The sequence below is a fragment of the Mya arenaria genome, chromosome 7 (genome assembly GCF_026914265.1).
Source record: "Mya arenaria isolate MELC-2E11 chromosome 7, ASM2691426v1".
Taxonomy (NCBI): domain Eukaryota; kingdom Metazoa; phylum Mollusca; class Bivalvia; order Myida; family Myidae; genus Mya; species Mya arenaria.
Genome location: NC_069128.1, coordinates 15,082,628 through 15,101,838, shown reverse-complemented (window position 1 = coordinate 15,101,838; position 19,211 = coordinate 15,082,628). Strand labels below are relative to the sequence as shown.

Sequence of the window (19,211 nt, the reverse complement as noted above, 5' to 3'; positions counted from 1 at the left end):
AAATCTTGACGAGATTTGAAAGTTGAAAGTTGTATGTATTCGATTGATGTTATAATAGAAAAAAATAAAATAATAGCCATTGAAATTCTAGTTTGATTATTATTATTCAAAAAGTACGTTGAAATCTTTTGGGGGTTTGGAGTACCACATCTCGTCCTATAGAAACTTTAACATAATATTTATTGAATTATATATGCACTTGAAATTATACAAGTAACATACACCCGACAATCGAGCTCAAGAGTTGTAACGAAAAACAGTTGAAGTTCATTTATTTTATACAATCTGCAGTGTGATATTTAAAAGAAAAAAATAAATATTTCTGCAATGAGCGCCCATTAATTCTCGTAACAGGAATGCTTTTATTACATGCACATTTTATCTTTAAACCAGGTGCAGCTACAAAGATATCTGGTTCAAGGAATGTGATAAGTGGAATACAATTTGACATTCAGTTGTTTCGTTTTTATTTCCGAGTTCTCAAAAGTCGTTGTCGATCAACTTTTACAGAGCATGCACATATGAAGCAGAATGGAAATATCTGATGTAAAGCAGCGAGCGGATTCCATGTTATGGAAGAAGTCAGTCTGATATAATAAATAATAAAGATGCAATATAGGAGTGAACAAAGCATTACCCAAATTAATCTTAGTTTAACCTGATACGAGGGTATTCCTAAAATTGCGTATATTTGTTATTTTTAAAGACAGACTGAAAAGTAAAGAATACAAAACCTACGTAAGAATTGTATTTGATCCCTAACAGAAAGGGCTCGAGAATGTCATAACTGTACATGCACAATTATTTTTGAAGACATTAGAAGGTCATGCTGTGTTGTTTTAAGGCCCTCACTGCGTTATTACAACGTCAGTATTTTCCTGCGATATAAATAACATCATCTATTGGAGTAACTAATCTATATGTAATATTCTACCTTGTTACATGGTTAAATGTTCTATTTTATATGGAATCCTTTCACTACATGACAAAACATCCTAGTGCATGCTATATTTCGATAATATAATTAACCTTTCATCCATATATGTAAACAAGACATACTATTATTAGCAAATATTATTTCACCTTTTGACAAATGTAACAAACAGATGCTCATGGTTCACAAAATACAATGAATTACATCTCTACTTGTGCTCGACCCTAAGTTTTTATCAAATTTACACTGTTAAATTCGTTTAACAGATACGACATAACATTAATAATCATACCAAGAAAGAACACGAACGTGAACATGTTCCAGTCACTTTAAAAAATCAACTAATCAATGGTCTCTTTTAAACAACATATATCCACAGTTACTTGGTATCTGGACTGCATTTTTCGGCCAGTTGAGCGATTGGTCCCTAGGGTGATCTCTTGGACTGATATCTTAAAAAAATGTGTTTTAGTACTCTATGATACACATAATACACAAATAATCAACTGCTGGTCGTTAATGTTTACATATTACCAAGTAACTGTGCATATATCAGCAATTCTAGCACAGCATATACCCGATAGCCTCGCACTTTCTTGTAAAATGAAAGCGTGGGGAAACCTAATAATGGTATTGGCTTTTCAGCGTACAGAATCTGTCGGACCTCCCTATTTATTGAGAAATGGGGAGAAAGTGAAACAGATTAGCATTTGTGTGGATTAAGTTAGGGTTCTTTAAACATTTAATACTTACTGGTGGATTTATGTTAAAAAGAAAAAAATGATGATGGTGATATGACAGTGAACTGAAGTATGTATGAATAAATAAGCGGGAAGCATATATAGATGTACGTAAGAAAAAACGGAGAAGGTACTGTACAAAGCTAATAATGCTAGGAAGTACATGTAACGCATTGTTGCTTATTTTATTAAAATTGGAAAAATGTGCTGTTTGTTTCTACGCATATTAATGCAAATAAAAAAGATGTGCATTTTCCGACTGGCAGAACAAAAATAATTACAGTTAATATTGTTGCGCACAACATATATTACCTTGGAATTCCCTTTAAATTAGGTATTTGTCTTGATAGATTAGCACCGATATGGAAATGGCATCAAATACAAATAGCAACAGCAAATGTTTTTTTATAGTTTCAAGTTTTATTGGCAATATCGGCAACACAAGAGCCTTTGGCCATGGACAAGTAACATAAAACATATTAAGTGAAATGCACACAAAATACAAAGATTTAAACAGTACATACAACAATTTTATATGTTCTAAAACAACAATATACTTGAAGGTACTAAACTAAGAAGCAACTGCATCAATGGAGGCAGATCGCCTCAACATAGCATGGTATATGAATTTAGCCAAACGTCTTTAAGTTATAATTTGATGACATTATTTTGACAAATTTATTCAATGTATTCCATGATCCTGAAATATTATATTGTATATTTATGTCGGAGTAAAAAGGACAGCATAGTAAAAAAGTGGTATTCAGATTCAACCATACTTGTATTACAAAGTTTGCATTTACGATTTATACGTGATATATTACTATATCTTCAAACTTCGATTTCAAGAGAGTGTGGACACAATTGTAGTCTGGATAATGCAATTCTATATTTGTCGTTCATATTAATTTCAAGATATTTTTCGAATTTGAAATCTTTCTTAAATTGTTTAAAATAGTCTAACTTGGGTTGCGAATTAATAGTATCAGACCAGTTTTGAACAAACTGATCATAGAGACGTTGCCTTAAAGAAACAATGCAAGATTTATCAATATTATTGCTATACCAAACATAGCTAAATCGTAGTTGTATCAAACAGATGGATAACAGGTAATTATTGACTAATTATCACATTTGCCTTGACTTGGGTTTTTGTTACGGGTTAATTTAGCATGCTTGATCAGTTCCATGTACAAGCCCTCATCCAACTGTGATATCTCCTGTCTCTCCACTCGCTTACAAATGCCGCCACGGAAATTTTCTACGCAATTTCATATTCAGGTTCGAGCAAAATTCCAATTATAGATTATCTTTATCTTAATCTACGGACACGTATTACCATAGACGTCATTGACAAGCATTTGCATGACGTATGTCTCTTTCAATGTTTTTTTCGAAATTGATTTGAAAATCGATTTATCTGCAACTGTTTGTTGTTTCTCAGTATGGAAGCCATAAAACAGTTGGTAGCCTGCTTGCATAGTGTCATTAAGATATCTGAGCAACACATGTGTGGATTTTGAATACCTGGTGAGCCTATAGCATTGTTGTATTATTAAGATGCCCGTACCACAAATGTGTGGATTGTGGATATTTTGTGATCCTATATCATTGTTGCATCATTAAGATACCCGATCCATAAATTTGTGAATTTGTAATTCCTGGTGAACTAATATATTTCCTATCATTTGAAATGGTTTTGTAACCAGAACATGTTAAACAAAAATACTCAAAATATATTTATAAAAAAAAATAACCGTGCTTCAAAGATTTCAATATGTATTATTTTACATCCGATTTCAGTTGAAAAAAGAGAATTTATACAACCTGTAGTATTATTATGTATTAAGTGTTTTGGTCACACATATTTTACATATTTTGCAACATGCAATCTACACTAAAGAAAAATAAATAGCTAAGCGATGGCTTACTTTTGTAGAGCCTTTTTCTTTTGTAAATTGACCAAAAATACATGAAATTGTTGGTGTGAATCCATTGCTGAATAGGCATTTATTTCATATCTGTTTAACGTTTGTCTAAAATATTGTATGATTAAACAATAAATATGGAAAGCGGAATCAGATCTGTATTTAATGCCATGATTCTGATTCCGTTTAAAACACTAGCCTTGTGCGCATGCGCAACCTACATTCGCAATACCACGCGAAATAAATATATGTTTTTGTCGATTGTAAATCTTTTTGTAAGCTGTCATTTATTGTTTGTTGAAATACTTTAAAGTTATACTATGGTATTCGGTTGAGTTGTGAGATTGTATCACTTTACAAAGCATGCGTACAAATACATCGCAATCAATATTCAGTCTCATGTTATATGGACTTTACGCAAGCAACTCGAAGTGATACAACCCAATAAACCACCATCCGACTAGTATAATCTCCCTATATGTATTTCAAAGGCGATGTAGGTAAATATTTCGACTCGTTCTATAAAAAAAGTATTGGAAGAACTCTAGAAATCATTTTCTTTTTAAGCCTACTGGGGTTTTGGAGACTGCTGCTGATATCGCTTTGCCAGTTATTGAAACACTTTGGCCATCTTTATCAAATCTATTGGGAAAAGGGTGTTATTAGCGTATCTACCTTTATCAACTTTGATTGAATTTTAGTTACCATCTAGATTTTTTTTCTATTTTATTGTGTGTTTGTTTGCATTTCCTCGAAAAGTTTGATTACTGTTTATACTTTGGCGAACATATTTTGTCTTTTAGCAGTTTCGAGTTTTGGTCGGATGAAATATGTCAGTGACATGAATCTCTAGAGGTACAAGCCTATAAAGTTATTATTACCGTCGATGGCTTCATATCTGATAAATTATAATTCAAGCTCGACTATTTCGTCTTTCACGATTTTAATATTTTCTGGAGGAAAACACCCATCACGATTTGATACAAAAAATATAGCATAAAATTTTGAAAAAATGTAATCATCTAGTCCGAAATTGTGAATTGTGATTTTTTGTTAAAAACGTTTCCTCAAAGCGAAATATTCACTGCTTCGACTATGCCAAACGTCATGGCAAAAACGTGTTGTTTGCGTTGTCTATAATACTTGATATAAATATAATAAGTATTAGTAAGAATAAACACTGTAATAATACAACATCATCAAGCATGTTATCATATAAGATTTTTGTCAATCATTCGAACATGAAACAATAGCCGCTGTAGAGATACAATTTTACTACAAATAGGTTATGAATATAACGTCTCAGAGTTTCGACATAAACGACGTATTGTTCAATTTATTTAAACTGTCTCAGATGCATAATTACACGATCATACACTAGCTGTACTCATCCTCGGTCCATTTATCCTCAGTCCAATCTCGGAACCTTCATTACGTCTTACAATAACTTATAAATATAAAACTAAATGATCGTTCTGGTGATTTGTATGTCCCCGTTATTTCACTTGTTTAATTGAAAAGATCTGTGACTGTCAAAGTATTTTGATTAATGTTAACAAGTCTGGAACCAGATAAAGTCCACTAAAATATATTAACATGTATAGTATAAATACTCAAATTTTTGTGTTGTTTATTTATATTACAGACGCTTTGAGAAATATTGACAGGATGTAATTGACAAATGGATAAGGATACTCAGTTTATTTTTAATTAATTCCTATTCGATAATGCCGCCCGGCTGCTTCGAAACTCTCTCGAATCTCTTTCTAGATCGAAATCAGACCCATAAGAGTATCCCTGATATCCCTGAAACAGGTTAGACTTTCGTTTAATTACTGTTAAATTATATATGCCGCAATACCAGCAACGTCACTAGATGTAAAAAAACGGTATCCTTTTTTTACATTGGGCAACTCAGGCATTATATTTTTCTTTAATGGAGTTTATACGTCAGACCACTGAGAGTGACTTTGATTTAATTAAAGATTCCGTCACATTAGCAACAGAAATAGACTCCATCACCAGATATGGATCACACCAGGAGTGTTATAATAGATTAATGATTGATTGCAGTTATTATTATTGTAAAAACAATAAAAGGGACTTCAAAATGACAGCGGCATGTATTCGATCAGTTTATAATCATATTTATTCTATTTCTAGCGAACAAGACAAGTTATGTTAGAAGAAAGCAATATATATTGTATGCAGCAGACAATATGGATGTTGCTTTAGATTCATTTTTTTGGATTTAAAGCAGTTGTTTGATTTGTATAATTGAAGCTGTTTCGGCAAAATAATTAAATGCAATTCCATGCAGTAGAACTAAGATTCTGTTAAGTTACACATATATTTAAAATCATATGGAAAACATCAGCGGAACACATACTACAAGAAGACAAATGGCTACCAACACTGTTAATGCATCGAGTATTTGGGTCACCGCCTAAAAATTGTCAGGGCAATCTTCGAAGAATTCACTTTGTGGTTTAATCAACTTTAGAATACGCAAATTCCCGCTGACTCGAAATTTGATCAATACCAAGGAGGAATAAACATATAAGCCTAATTGAAAAGGGCTAGTTATTGTGACGAGTCTTCATTTGCTTTCGAAAAAGTATTAATTCATTTTGACACAGATTCTAAATGGGGTTAATATTAACTTAAGCGAAACTGACATTAAAGATACTGATGAATTACGCTTCTGAAGTTTAAAAAAGCGAGGAATAGCGTATGATATTGATTTGCCTGTATTTGAAGATAGTAGAAAATACTTGTTTGATGAAAGGGCAATTTGCTGTCGGAGTGGAATTTGATATTTGTTTAAATTGGTAAAGCTCATTGGATTGCGTGGTATAAATAATGAATATATACAGATGTAAGCGAACGATGTATGGCCAAAAAGTTGACTTATATATAGTTCATCCCTAAGTCGTCAAAGTGTTGCAAGCAGCAGATATGCTCATAATGCTCTGTTCAGAAATACCCATAAAAATATCATGTAATAGAACGGAAATGAAGGGTCATTTTTAATATACGTTTAATGCAGTCTACGAATAAACATGAATTACACGATTGCTAACAATCAGCTTAAAGTGACACTCTTATTCAAAATCAATAAACACACATAAATTACAAACGTTTGACTGATAAACGTTTAACTACAAACTTAATAATACATTTATGGAAAATATTGATTTCTGATAACAAGATTGTAACCGTGTAATTAATAGCTGAAAAAGCAAACATATTAAATGATTGGTGAACGCTTAAAGATTTACTGTGGTCAACTATAGTCTCATAAGGTAGAAAATGTTTGTTAAATTTATATTTCTTTCAAATAAACTCCGTATCCTTCATATGAACTATTGTTTTTGACCTTTATTCAGATGTTTTGTATTTTTAAACAATTTTATTAATTGTGGTAAATCCTATTTGGGAGTAAAAGTGCATCTTTGCAATTATTCATTTTTAATCCAGCGAGATCATTAAATAGGTCGTTAATAATTCTTAAAATAAAATACTTTTCAAATCGGTCCTATTGGACTTTGATAGTTTTCAAAAATCTGTATTGTCTCATAATGTCTTCTTCATTCTAGTGTCAACTGATTATACTATTTTTTGCATGACAAAGAAAATCTATTTTCTAGTTTTATGCAAAACCATTTACCAGTTCCTAATCAATTCCTTCTTTCCCAGTATAAAATATATCAGTTAATGGCCAAAATTCTTTAATCGTAATGTTCTCTTTATCATAAAAAATCCTTTTCGGAGTTAACTCGAAGTTTATCTCTAGGGCTTCGATTTTGAAATTACGGGTTTCAACTGTATTATGTGCTCTATGAAAAACCTTTTGCTAAATTATGTATCAAGCAGTAGCAAACTATTCGCTATAATGTTTAACTCCACTACCTAGGCTAAAATTTAAATTAATCTCAGGTATCTGTGTTATTCATTTAAAGACGGTCTCCGATCGTTTAGTTTCTATTTTACTCGTTATGTCTTCGTCATAAGTTATATTAACACAATCATGCATTTATTATTTATACATGTGTTCGTTATATGCTTGGTTGTAGGAAAGGTATTGAAGGCACAGTTTAGTTAAAACTTATTTTATGCATCAGCGTATTCATACATAACATAACGACAAGCAGAAACACATGTACACTTAAGAGAAAAGGATTAGAACGAAAGATATTCTTCTCCTTTCGGCAATCTATGATGAACATTCACCTATATTCAGGAAAAGTGCTTTATCCTGACAAGGTTTTGTTTCAAACAATTCTAACATATTTCTGTAGTTAACTGATTGACTGGTGGTTTCTGCCACTGCGTAATTTTGGCTCACATAAAGAGTAAAAATGAACAAAGTGGCGTAAGAAGAAGACGCCAAATAGCGGTTCAAAAATGCGAATCAATTATGCGGTGTTTTTTGGACTTCAATTTAGCACATTTTCTCAACGACACTGCATGTTGCGAAATTTTGCTTACCAGTAGGCACTCTCGAAACGGTATCAAGAAAATTACCATTTCATTTTGATGTCTTCCGGAAAGCGAGTTAAACGGCGACAAGTTGCAGAAACAAGTCACCGCAGATTGCGGACCAATCTTATCAATGTCCTCCAAGACTCTAACACACACATTTAGTCAGTTATTACCCTTGACCGATGTCGTGTTTAAACCATTTTCTTTCTTTTTTATTGGTTGATTACAAAGTCCCTTTTTGGAGCTGCTTTTTTATTAATCGCGTTTATATTCAAAACCAAAAAAAAAAACACATCGGCCCCAAATTGTATTTCACGTGACTTGTCGATATAAACCAACATATTGAGAAGCAAAAGTTCCAGATACATGTTTAGCCTGGGGTAAATTAATCATGCCTCCAGACACCCAGGAGGCTAAGGTTCAAAGTTGATTACAGTAAATGTGATGAAATAAGGACATTTCACAGCATCAATATATAACTTGTGAAGCCTATGATGATTGAATGATATATTGGTTGCATTGGCATTGATGGAAAATCCACATGTATAAAACATAGTTATAAATTAAGTTTCTATCATTTTGCGAGGCATTAATGTGCAATAAACGTGAAAGTTATTGGACATTAGAATGCTGCTTTTGTCTGATTCATGCTCAATTTCAATAAAACAAATTCACTTGTGCAGGAAGGATGAGGCGGTAACAAATCCAATAGCCACAAGCCTGCCAGTTTCAAAGCGTAGGCGCGTTATCTGAACTCTTAGAACACTTGTGAAGTTCATTACTATTTCAACTGTCAGCAAGTTGCATGCTTGCCTGTGATATATTGTGTTTAATATGCCCGATAAGGATTTCAATTGGGGATTAAAAAGTGATGGATATATGTTCTTGTTCGTGTCCTATTATAAAATTTAAAGTCGCTTATATTTGTGATCGGAAGGGAGTTGAAAGTTTGGTTGGATAAGCATTGGATTGGATATATTGAATATTTTTGTGTGAGTATCATTGGTTTCAGAATAATCAAAATAACAATATGCTGTATTTATTAAGTACACAACTATGTTTTGTCATTGGAAAAAAATAACAACTTTTAAAAATGGTATAGAATGTACAGATTCTGGCGTAGATTACCAATCAGACATCTTAACATATACAATTAATCCTAATATAACGGGACCACATTGAAATTATCAAGAACCTTACATTACAAACCAAATATTTTACAGGTATTTTTTGGTCATATTCAGCTTATAAACATTGCAGTAAGTTCTTGCTTGTAACTGCCAATCTGGGAACATAACACTGATTTTTGTATAGGCATTTTGTCTGTACCTTTTTTTTTAAGGTTACTTACCGTAGTAGTATTTTTAGTAACTGTTAGATGAGACAACAAACAATACAACTAATGAACGTTTTACAGGCATATGTAAATAAACTAAATGTATCTGGAACTTTTACATCTCAATCTGTTTGTTTTAATCGACAAGTCACCTGAGGCTGATTTTGTCAATTTTGTAGTTAAAAGCTATAGCGAAGAATAAACACACCAATTAGGGACATTGGTATCAACCAATAAAAAGAGTGAAAATGGTTCAAACACGACAATTGTCAATGTTAATAAAGTATCAATATTCCGTTGACTATTTACGAAGTGAAGATTTTATTTCCTTTGAAAAGAGTAAGTTCCTGACGTTCTTTAAAGCATATACTTGAAAAAAAGCAGGAACGGTAAAACATGTTCAAACTACAAATCACAGTGACATCTATGTATAGAAGTGTGTTCATTCTATTTTAATATGGATAATAAGTGTTTTCTGGTTTCTAGGTTAAGGTAAAACATACATGTATTTATTGTTATCATGCCTTTCTTTGCTGACAACGCATAAGTAATTTAACGGAACTATTACTTCAAAAAAGACAAACATGCATTTTGAAAATGATATTAATACCGAACTATTCTTGAAGCATGTACTGTTATTCTATTCCAAAAGTATATAAAATAAGTAACATGTATATCATTGTAATTTTATATTCACAAATGGCTGCCTTTTCTGCGTAGATCTTGAACGTTGTCTTATGTACGTTATAGATTGCTGATAAATTTAAAAAGTTATGTTATCATTTTTTGTTATACTGCAATGAGAGCCGCACAACAATTGAGATAATTTTATAAGCTGCATTTAAAAGAAAAGTGACGTGTAATAATTTTTATACGACCTCGTATAATATATAAATTTATCATAAAGACCACTCGTCGTTTTTACAAAGCTACACCCGTTAAAGTGCTACTAATGTAACTCCATTTCGTCTCAAGATGGAAAACAAAAGTCTGCTTTAGTTGAATATAAAAATGGTGCCATGTGTTGCAATTGAGCATGCCGAATACTTAACAAGGATAGCTTACGTATATTGGTTATTACTTTTTATTCTATTAATGATTGATAATACAAATTAATGGATAACTTGGTGTTATAAGTCTATGTTTAAACATAAGCAGAATTCTTACCTTCTAGTTGGTGGTCATTTGAAAATATTTTGAAATAACTTTTGTTCTAGCAGTTATAAAAAAAAACGAACGGGTATCAAAGATGCATGGTATAAATAGTGTTTTCTTGATTGGATGACATCTCTCCTGGACTATTCGCATTTATTTTGTTGCGATAATGTCTATTCATTCTTTTTTAGAATGCCATCATTACCAACCTTAACCTAAAAATGACAGACGACGTTGACCCGGACGATCTCCACCCCATGTTTCAAGTCATGCTCGAAAGAACGGATGATTGGCGTCCAGGAGAAAACCTCTCCAGTCTGGATTACAACTTTCTATCACGCCATCCGGTCATGTCCATATTTTTCCTTGTACTGACGTCAATTGCAGCGTTTGTGGGGAATGTTGGTAACTTTATGGTGAGTTTTCATCGAATATGTCTAAATGGATCTTCAAAAAACAACATCATTACCAGTGTTTGACATATCACTACCGTTAATTAAGTATTGGCTTATTGTTTACGCCCTGGTTAAGTGTATAAACAAGATTCTTTGGCAGAATACATGACGCTTAACATAGTTTTAAGAATGATTCTAAAATATATTTGACTTATTGTTTGCGCCCTAATAAAGTGTGTAAACATTATTTCTTGACAGAATAACATAGTATTCAGAATGATTCTAAAACCTAGCTTTTTTAACCGCGAATATGACAGTTAACTATTATGATAACAAATAACAATAATAAGCGGGAACCATATTACTCAGTGATAAAAAAATAGTCATGTTATATATATTATAAAATCAAATACAAGAGGCAATTATTTCTAAATTTGAGCTGCATTGCTGTTATTGCTTTACTCATTTCCCGAACGCCCCGAAAGAATATCGCTTAGACACATCAACTATTTCTCTTTTAAGGAAAGTTTGATTGAGTATTCACGTCACTAATTGCGCTAATTGAATAATGACCAATATCATCGTTTTATTTTAAGCGCTTTTCCCTACGTAAATATCTCAATACATTTGGAAAATGATGATCGGAATTGTCATCATTAGTATTGATTTGGAATCAAGTTTTATTTGGTTATGATGTACTTTGAAATTATTAGATTAAGATATTAACACAGCAAACGGATTCATGTCAAACCATTTCGAAAAAAACATCGTTTTAGTATTGGTCGTTTAAGTGCTAAATTCGACGTCATTCGGATATTTCTATTACGGGTTATCGTTTATGTATAATTGCATGGGATAGACATCAATTCAGTTTTTTAGTAACAAGCGGTTTGTCGATGGAAAGATTTGGAGTTTAGTAACAGAAGATTAATGATTAAACAAGGGAGGAAGCAAAATGAATATTAAGAAACAACTTGAGTGGTTATCGCTATAAATGTAGAAAAAACAACTTATTAAAAGGCAAAAAAGGAGACCAAACGTACCACGCATAAAGACACAGATTGCAAAAGTAAGAAAAATAACTGAAACAACATGATTGTAATAATTCAGGATTAAGCGTCGAAGATGTAGTTCATGTTAATTTAGATTCAGATGTCGTAAACTAGTCGCACCCCAACCCGAATGAAATATTATTTCACAGTACGTGAGAAGGCGGTTTCTTCACTTTTACCGATAACATTCATGGAACTTGTGCCTATAATCTCGTTCAGTTGTGTATCTTGTTCAAGTTTTTTTGGGCGGATTCGAGCCTTGGTCTGTTAATCCATGACATAACTAGAGATTCGCTATTAAATATCGTTAATGTAGTTCTAGTCTATCTTGTATAATAAGCATCGATACAACCATTTATCTAAGTTATTTCGTAATATTTCGGCTCCAGGCTTGTCCCGCTAGTATACATTACATTTTTATGGTAAAAAACCATGTTTTTTTCTTCATTATGTGATACATCAACATATGTGATACATCAGTTTTTATTGAACTAGCGTTTGCATTTGCTTATGGCGCTCAAGTTGTAAATATTTTGTTTTAATTTTAATCATCATAAACGGATCATATTTTTTTTACAACGTTTGGTAATTACAAGCAAAAACACGTATGCAAAGGTATCTTTTATTCAACATTTATCTGATTAACGTACTAATTACGAAATGATGCTCTTATTTGTCTGCAATAGGCCAATCACTTCACCATATGTTGATTTCTTATGTTCATACGATAACTAGTAGATATTACAATGTTTAAACATAATGCTATTGATTCCTTTCCGTATGTAAATGCTTCTGAAGGAACCCCACGCTCTAGTGAATAAATCTCCAAGTAGGGAACGAACCACATACCCTCTGATCAAGAGTCCGATACGCTAACATCTCGGGCATCGCCAGTGATACTGAATATGGTGCATGGGTGATTGATCCATACGTATACTCTCATAGAGGTGATGCACTATACGTGTGCAGGAAGCTACATTCGTTTAACCATTTGCTAAAATATATTTCGCTCAGAAACCATATGTTACATTTACAAACGCAAATGATCATAAAATAAACCTGCCAGTATTTTTTTGGTCAGAGACTGTATTCTTCAATCATTTCAACATTTTAAGTGCGTGCCAATACAACGAATATCTTTTTCAATGCACGGATTCTGTGTGCATTACTGAGTCGATTTTATTTATGGGTGATTATTGGTTATATCCATTTTTTTACATTTCAAAATATAGATTTATTAACGATTCTTATATTAGTCAATGTAAAAAAGTTAATTTGGCAGTGAATATTGGCAAAACAATTTCAATCAATTAATACCTTCGAACATATAAGGGTTAATTTGGGGCGATCTAAAGACAATAGAGCGGGTGTACCTGGTACTTTGTTTGTAATTTCGTCAGGGCCAATGACAATCAAGGATTTTAGAAATGTTCTGCTTATTAAGTTCACGTACTAGATAGATTCTTACGAATGCATCAAAATACCAAATAGGTTAAGAGTCAACATGTTACGATCGTCAGAGTCGAGGTACGCCCACTCTGTTTTCTTTAAATTGTCGAAATTGAAATCTAACATATACGTAATGAAAAGAAGATGCGAAAAACTGAAAAACATCAATTATTTGCTACCTTTTACTACTGACACTAGTTGAACAAGTGATTATTGGGGGGAAAATACACTGACTGAAATACACTTTATAAAACCTTCGTTGGTGCATTCGTCAGAATCGATTAGGGTAAATTGAAATAAATGAAAATTTTGAAAAAATGTTTGGTTGTCATTGACCCACACAAACAATCAAACACCAAACATTATAAAGAAAGATACGTTACAAGTTGCTTTATTATTAAGATTAAACTCTTATTGGAAGGCATGTAAGTTTCACGCAAATGATACGATAACGCAAATAATAACTATAATAAGACAGGATTTATCATAGATGCGTTTATAAGCCCATCGATTATATAATCTGGGTTTATCATTTTGTGACCAAGTGTCTAAATATACGTGTATGACCCTTGAGCCTTTCCAAAATCACACATTTAAATGTTTAGCTACCGGTCTCGTCTGTGTGGTTTCCGTTAGGGTGAATACCTTGCACAATGAATATCGATGCCCTTATTTGTAGCACATATGGTGCACATTACTTCGCTCAATGTACTTCCAGTGTGTGCAAGTGTCAAGTTATAAAGCAATGTTTGATCAACGTGTGTTTCCTGAAACCGATATTTAATTAATTAGTGTAATTAGTTACTTATTTTTACAGACCGTTTCAAGGCTGTTGACCCGACATTTTCAATTTTACGATATTTGGACTGTTCCGTGGGGTATATTGTCTCGTCTAGTGCTGTATCTTTATTTCTTTTATTTTTGGGGGCTTGAATTTTGAGGCTTTAAACAGTATTTTAATAAGTTTTTAGGCTACTGGGATAACTTCGTAGTTTCCATTGCCTTTTCTGATTGTAAAAATCGAGGTACACTTATACAAGTTGTTGTCAAGATTACATACAGGAATTTATTTGGGTAGCTTTGACATACTATGTAAAATACAATTACAATTGATTTGTTCAGTTCAGCTTAAATACTGATGATTCAAGTGATTCTTTTCCAGATGTATTGAAATCAAATGAAACATAGTGACATAGTGGCTTTTTAGGTCGGCATAAAATCAAGGTTTAAAATGCTAGTCTAAAAGTTTTTATTGTAAGTGATCATTATCCATTACTGGTAAAAGTTTGATATGAAACAAACAAATCATAGATATTGTTGTAAACTTTGAAAATAAAATGTAAAAGCAACAACACATAAATGAATTTAACAAATACAGAATCAAATTCGGATATTTTTGCAAGTAAAAAACAACATGATCACCCTAACTCATATTGTCTGTGTATACGATCAAGCCAATCGAACAGAAGTGTATCTAGGAGGGTGTTGTTTTGTTTTATATTTATCTGATTAACATACCTTTTTACGACACGATAAACGGCTTTTGATTGTCAGCAATAGAGCGATAAATATGTCACGTGTTGGTTGTTTCTGTTCATAGGATAGCTTAAAGAGATAAGATTTCTAAACATAATGATGTTGGTTCCTATTATTTCGATGTAAATATTCGAATATAAGAGCCTATCCCAGTAAATGAGCAATATCTTGTCTCTCATGGAGTCGACGAAATAAATATTTACCAAACATTCCTTCCATTCAATCATCTTCCAATATTGCCTTCTAAAAAGCAAATAATAAACAAAGCACGATCATAAAATAAAAATATCAGTATTTTATGGGCCTGATAAAAGGGCTTAGTAGTTAAACAAAGTGTTCAATTTGTTTCGAAGCCATCTGCCATTTCCGAAGGATTTATTTTCTCAATGATGAATTATTTTTTACTAGAATATATTTGAATTGACTCAGTACTGTAGCAAATTAATCATTTTTTAAATCAGAACTGTATGCATTATTTATGAAATTTAATTCTTTTGCTTGATATACTTTGATTGGTGTCAAACTATCGATTAAACCGAAACTTTTGTCTTCTCGATAATAATTATTATTATTAAGTAATTATGTTTATCTAGGAACGGTATTTCGGCAGTAGATATTTGCTAAACGACTTCCATAAACATGACATTTTCATTGTTTTGATGCAATATAAATACTATTATTATGTTGTGAAGCAAATTAAGGCAATACTCCTGTCTATTTCCAGGTAATTGGAGCTATTCTGAGTTACCGCCCGTTGCTTAGAAACAAAGGAAACATGTTTGTGATAAATCTAGCCCTAGCGGATATCTGTATTACCAGCATTGTTAGCCCAATGAACATGGTTGGTAAGTACGAGTACATATATAAAGCAGTACAATTATAAACTTTAAGCATTTATTAGGTACAAATTTCGAAACATCTTCAATCGCTCTGCCTATTTGTGTGTACAGTGGTATTCTTTACAAACTATAACATTTTTTTTCCAATTTTATTTAAATTTGGGGAACATTCCGACATGGCCAAGTTACCATAAAATAAACAAAACAATATATCAATGCGCAATTTATCAGTCATCATAGAGATTTTTTATCCATTATTTGTGTTGATAGTATACCATAACTTAATACTGATATACTACCAATGCAATAGAAACATACGAAATATAATTACAGATAAAATAATAAGCGAGTTATTTCTCTTGGCAAACGTAGCGTTTGGAAAACGTTTAATACCATTACACGTTCTGACTTAAATGTTTAATTTGATTATCAAAAGGGCTACCTTACTAATCCCTGAAAATAGATAGGCTGTCTGCATTTTACCAAGAAGATAGGCAACGGAATGCCTTAACAAACAGTTGTCGGCAAATTCGAGATAAGAATGAATAAGTACCTTTTAAGCGATCAAAGATAATGGGCGATTTCAACTGACTGTATTTCTAATTGTGTTTTCAACAGGTGTCACCATAGGGCCGCGGTTTTTCCTGGACAAGGTGGTTCTGTGTCACATGTTAGGAAGTATTTGTACCGTCAGCTGTCTGGTATCGATGGCTTCCATAGCTGCTGTTGCAGTAAACAGGTAACAAGATACATTGTACATAAGTTATTCTACTTAATTGAAACTCCATAGAAAAACAGCATGTGAAGCATACCTAAAACTTGCATGTTATGTGCTCGTAGATGCCATGATAAAAGCATCCCCTGATCAATATGGCACCTGCTACATTGACAGACGGTGGAATTATAGTCAGCTTTCTCTAATGTAACGAATTAAGTATCCATGTCAGGCTGATGGTTATCCAAATAAACAAATGTTCACTTTCCAATTTATTGCGACTGCTGCGATGATGATATTGTATGATAAGGAACAACACTTAACTAAAACAATGTTCCTGTAAAGGACTACATGTCTCTTGTCACACATTTTTTTTATTGAATTTGATACCTTGAAGCACTCGGACGTGATTATACATACATAATCATTACATATGGATATACAATACTATTTACCATATGAAACATTCAAACATCATATCAAATATTTATTTGAGTTTAAAAACTTCTATATCTTCTTCCAGAATCGTATTCTGATATATAAATAATTCAAGAAGCAAATAATATTTGCTTACACTTATTAACACACACATGCACAAAATTAATACTCTTAAATACTTAATATTCTTATTCAAACAATCTACCTTATCAAAATTGCAATATTTATATAATTAATAAAATCATTCTATAAATTTTGATGGGTCCAGTCAAACGTTCAGGAGCTGAACGAATATTGAGCGTCTCAAACCACCCGTATAACAAAACGCCATCTTCTGGACATCTAATCATGGAAAATGTTTTTTTCTTAGTCATAATTTTAAACGTAGAAAATTGTATAGTGATACATCTTATAACGATAGCGCTACGACTAATCACTGTTCACCTCACCATTCATTTGATTAAGTAATTCAGCATGATTTTTCTTATGAGGCTACGTTGTGATATAAATACCTTTTCAACCGCATCTACCAAAACCGAGCATAAAACATGTGTAACAATCGCTGAACATGCCAAAAATGAAACGATACGTCATGCTTCATTTGTCTGTTGTCTGTTTTGATGACGGATGAGAGGCCTTTCTCTTTGGAAACAACAGCTACTTTTCTTTTTCAGATTGATACAGATTTGCAAGCCATTTATATATCACCGTATCTACACACACAAAAAGACAATTTTATATTGCATTGGGCTCTGGATTTGGGCAATGCTCCTTGATCTGCCAAATTGGGTCGGCTGGGGCGGTCACACATTTGCCTTGAAAGAGATGGGATGCACCTTTGACCGGCTAGCCAACTATGGATATACTATCTTCTTGACTACCATGTCGATCTTCCTGCCAATGACCGTTGTGCTTAGTTGTTATATTGCAATTTTAATTTATGTGCGGAATAGTCGAAGAGAGGTGCGAAAATTTGGTGGGAGCGAAAATACCCCGATGCGCGTGACACAATCCAACAAAAATGGCGTTTCAAGAGAGAAAATGTCGTATAAAAAGGACGATCTTCAGTTCGCAATTATCCTATTTATATCGTTTCTTGCATTTGTGCTCTGCTGGAGTCCGTACATGATAGCGTTAATATTTGATTTTGAAGACGAATGGTCAAAGGAAATCTACGTTGCCGGGACACTACTTGGACATTCAAACAGTTGTCTGAACCCTATTATATACGCAATGGGATACGCACGATTTCGCAAGGGATATTATGTTTTCATTCATAAACTGTTTTGTATGAAGATAAAGCGAAACTCAAACTTCTATGATTCAAAAAGTACACTGCGTTTTACAAGCAAATTCTCAAAAAGTCCTCTTAGAACACCTACAATTGATAAGAACTTACAAGTTTCAGGCAATATAATATCATCAGCATTGTCGACGCCAATACGAGAAAAATGTTTCAACAGCATTGGAAATGTTTCAAGAAGTAGCAACTGCATTTCGTCGTGATCTCCTTTCAAACATGCATTTTCTGTCTTTGGGCTTAATTATCGTGTCATCTCGTTGAAGTAAATTGAAAATCAAATGCGGTGTTTCTTTTTAAAATTTTGTTGATTTTAAATGAAATAAAAAGCTACTTTTTGGTAAATGTATCACACGTGTCTATATATATATTTAAGGGGTCGTTAATCTTTATATTGTGACACACTTAATGACAAGAAACAAGTTTATTATTATAAAACTCGCTCGCCTTGCATTTGCCAATACAGTAATTAAACTGCTTGAAGTAAAGTTATCAATAAATTTAATTTCGTATTTTGCCAGAAAAACACATTTTGAATAAACTTGGAACTTGAGGCAAAAACACGACAGTAATTGATAACGATAAGGACTATTTAAAAACCTATAAAGGGCTAACAACACTGTATATATCATATCCATAAAAAAGATAATCGAGCCAATTACACATACAACAAACAATAATTACTTTTACGACCTGAAACACATATAATTGATAACATGCAAGTCCATTTCATTATTAAATAACGTACCCTGCACGTCTTTAGCAATAATTGTAATAATAAATGTTATGGCATTATCAAACGCGTTTTTAATACTTGTGCCATTGATCTTAGCTCAACAAAAAGACGTTTGGACTTAATAATACTTGAACTTGAGGAATGCATACAAAATAACAAGACTGATGATTTTA

General features: G+C 32.5%; 1 protein-coding gene across 4 annotated transcripts; it reads left to right on the top strand.

Moving 5' to 3' along the window:
* The first annotated feature begins 1,653 nt into the window (after positions 1-1,653).
* LOC128241649 (melatonin receptor type 1B-B-like) lies at positions 1,654-18,623 on the top strand. 4 transcript variants are annotated; one of them, XM_052958669.1, is made up of 5 exons: positions 1,654-1,804; positions 10,770-10,994; positions 15,735-15,855; positions 16,468-16,588; positions 17,677-18,623. In XM_052958669.1, the coding sequence occupies exons 2-5, from the start codon at positions 10,800-10,802 to the stop codon at positions 18,506-18,508; spliced, it is 1,269 nt and encodes a 422-aa protein (XP_052814629.1). In that variant the 5' UTR covers positions 1,654-1,804; positions 10,770-10,799; the 3' UTR covers positions 18,509-18,623. The 4 variants fall into 4 exon arrangements, with proteins under 4 accessions (XP_052814629.1, XP_052814632.1, XP_052814631.1 ...); XM_052958672.1 differs by having other exon boundaries at positions 1,670-1,744; XM_052958671.1 differs by having other exon boundaries at positions 1,673-1,781.
* Positions 18,624-19,211: the final 588 nt, after the last annotated feature.

Excerpts from the sequence above, each read along its gene's own strand:
- LOC128241649 (XM_052958669.1), top strand. The coding sequence starts at position 10,800 with ATGACAGACGACGTTGACCCGGACGATCTCCACCCCATGTTTCAAGTC. Across the intron at positions 10,995-15,734 it reads GGAATGTTGGTAACTTTATG|GTAATTGGAGCTATTCTGAG; the intron begins GTGAGTTTTCAT and ends GTCTATTTCCAG. Across the intron at positions 15,856-16,467 it reads TAGCCCAATGAACATGGTTG|GTGTCACCATAGGGCCGCGG; the intron begins GTAAGTACGAGT and ends TGTTTTCAACAG.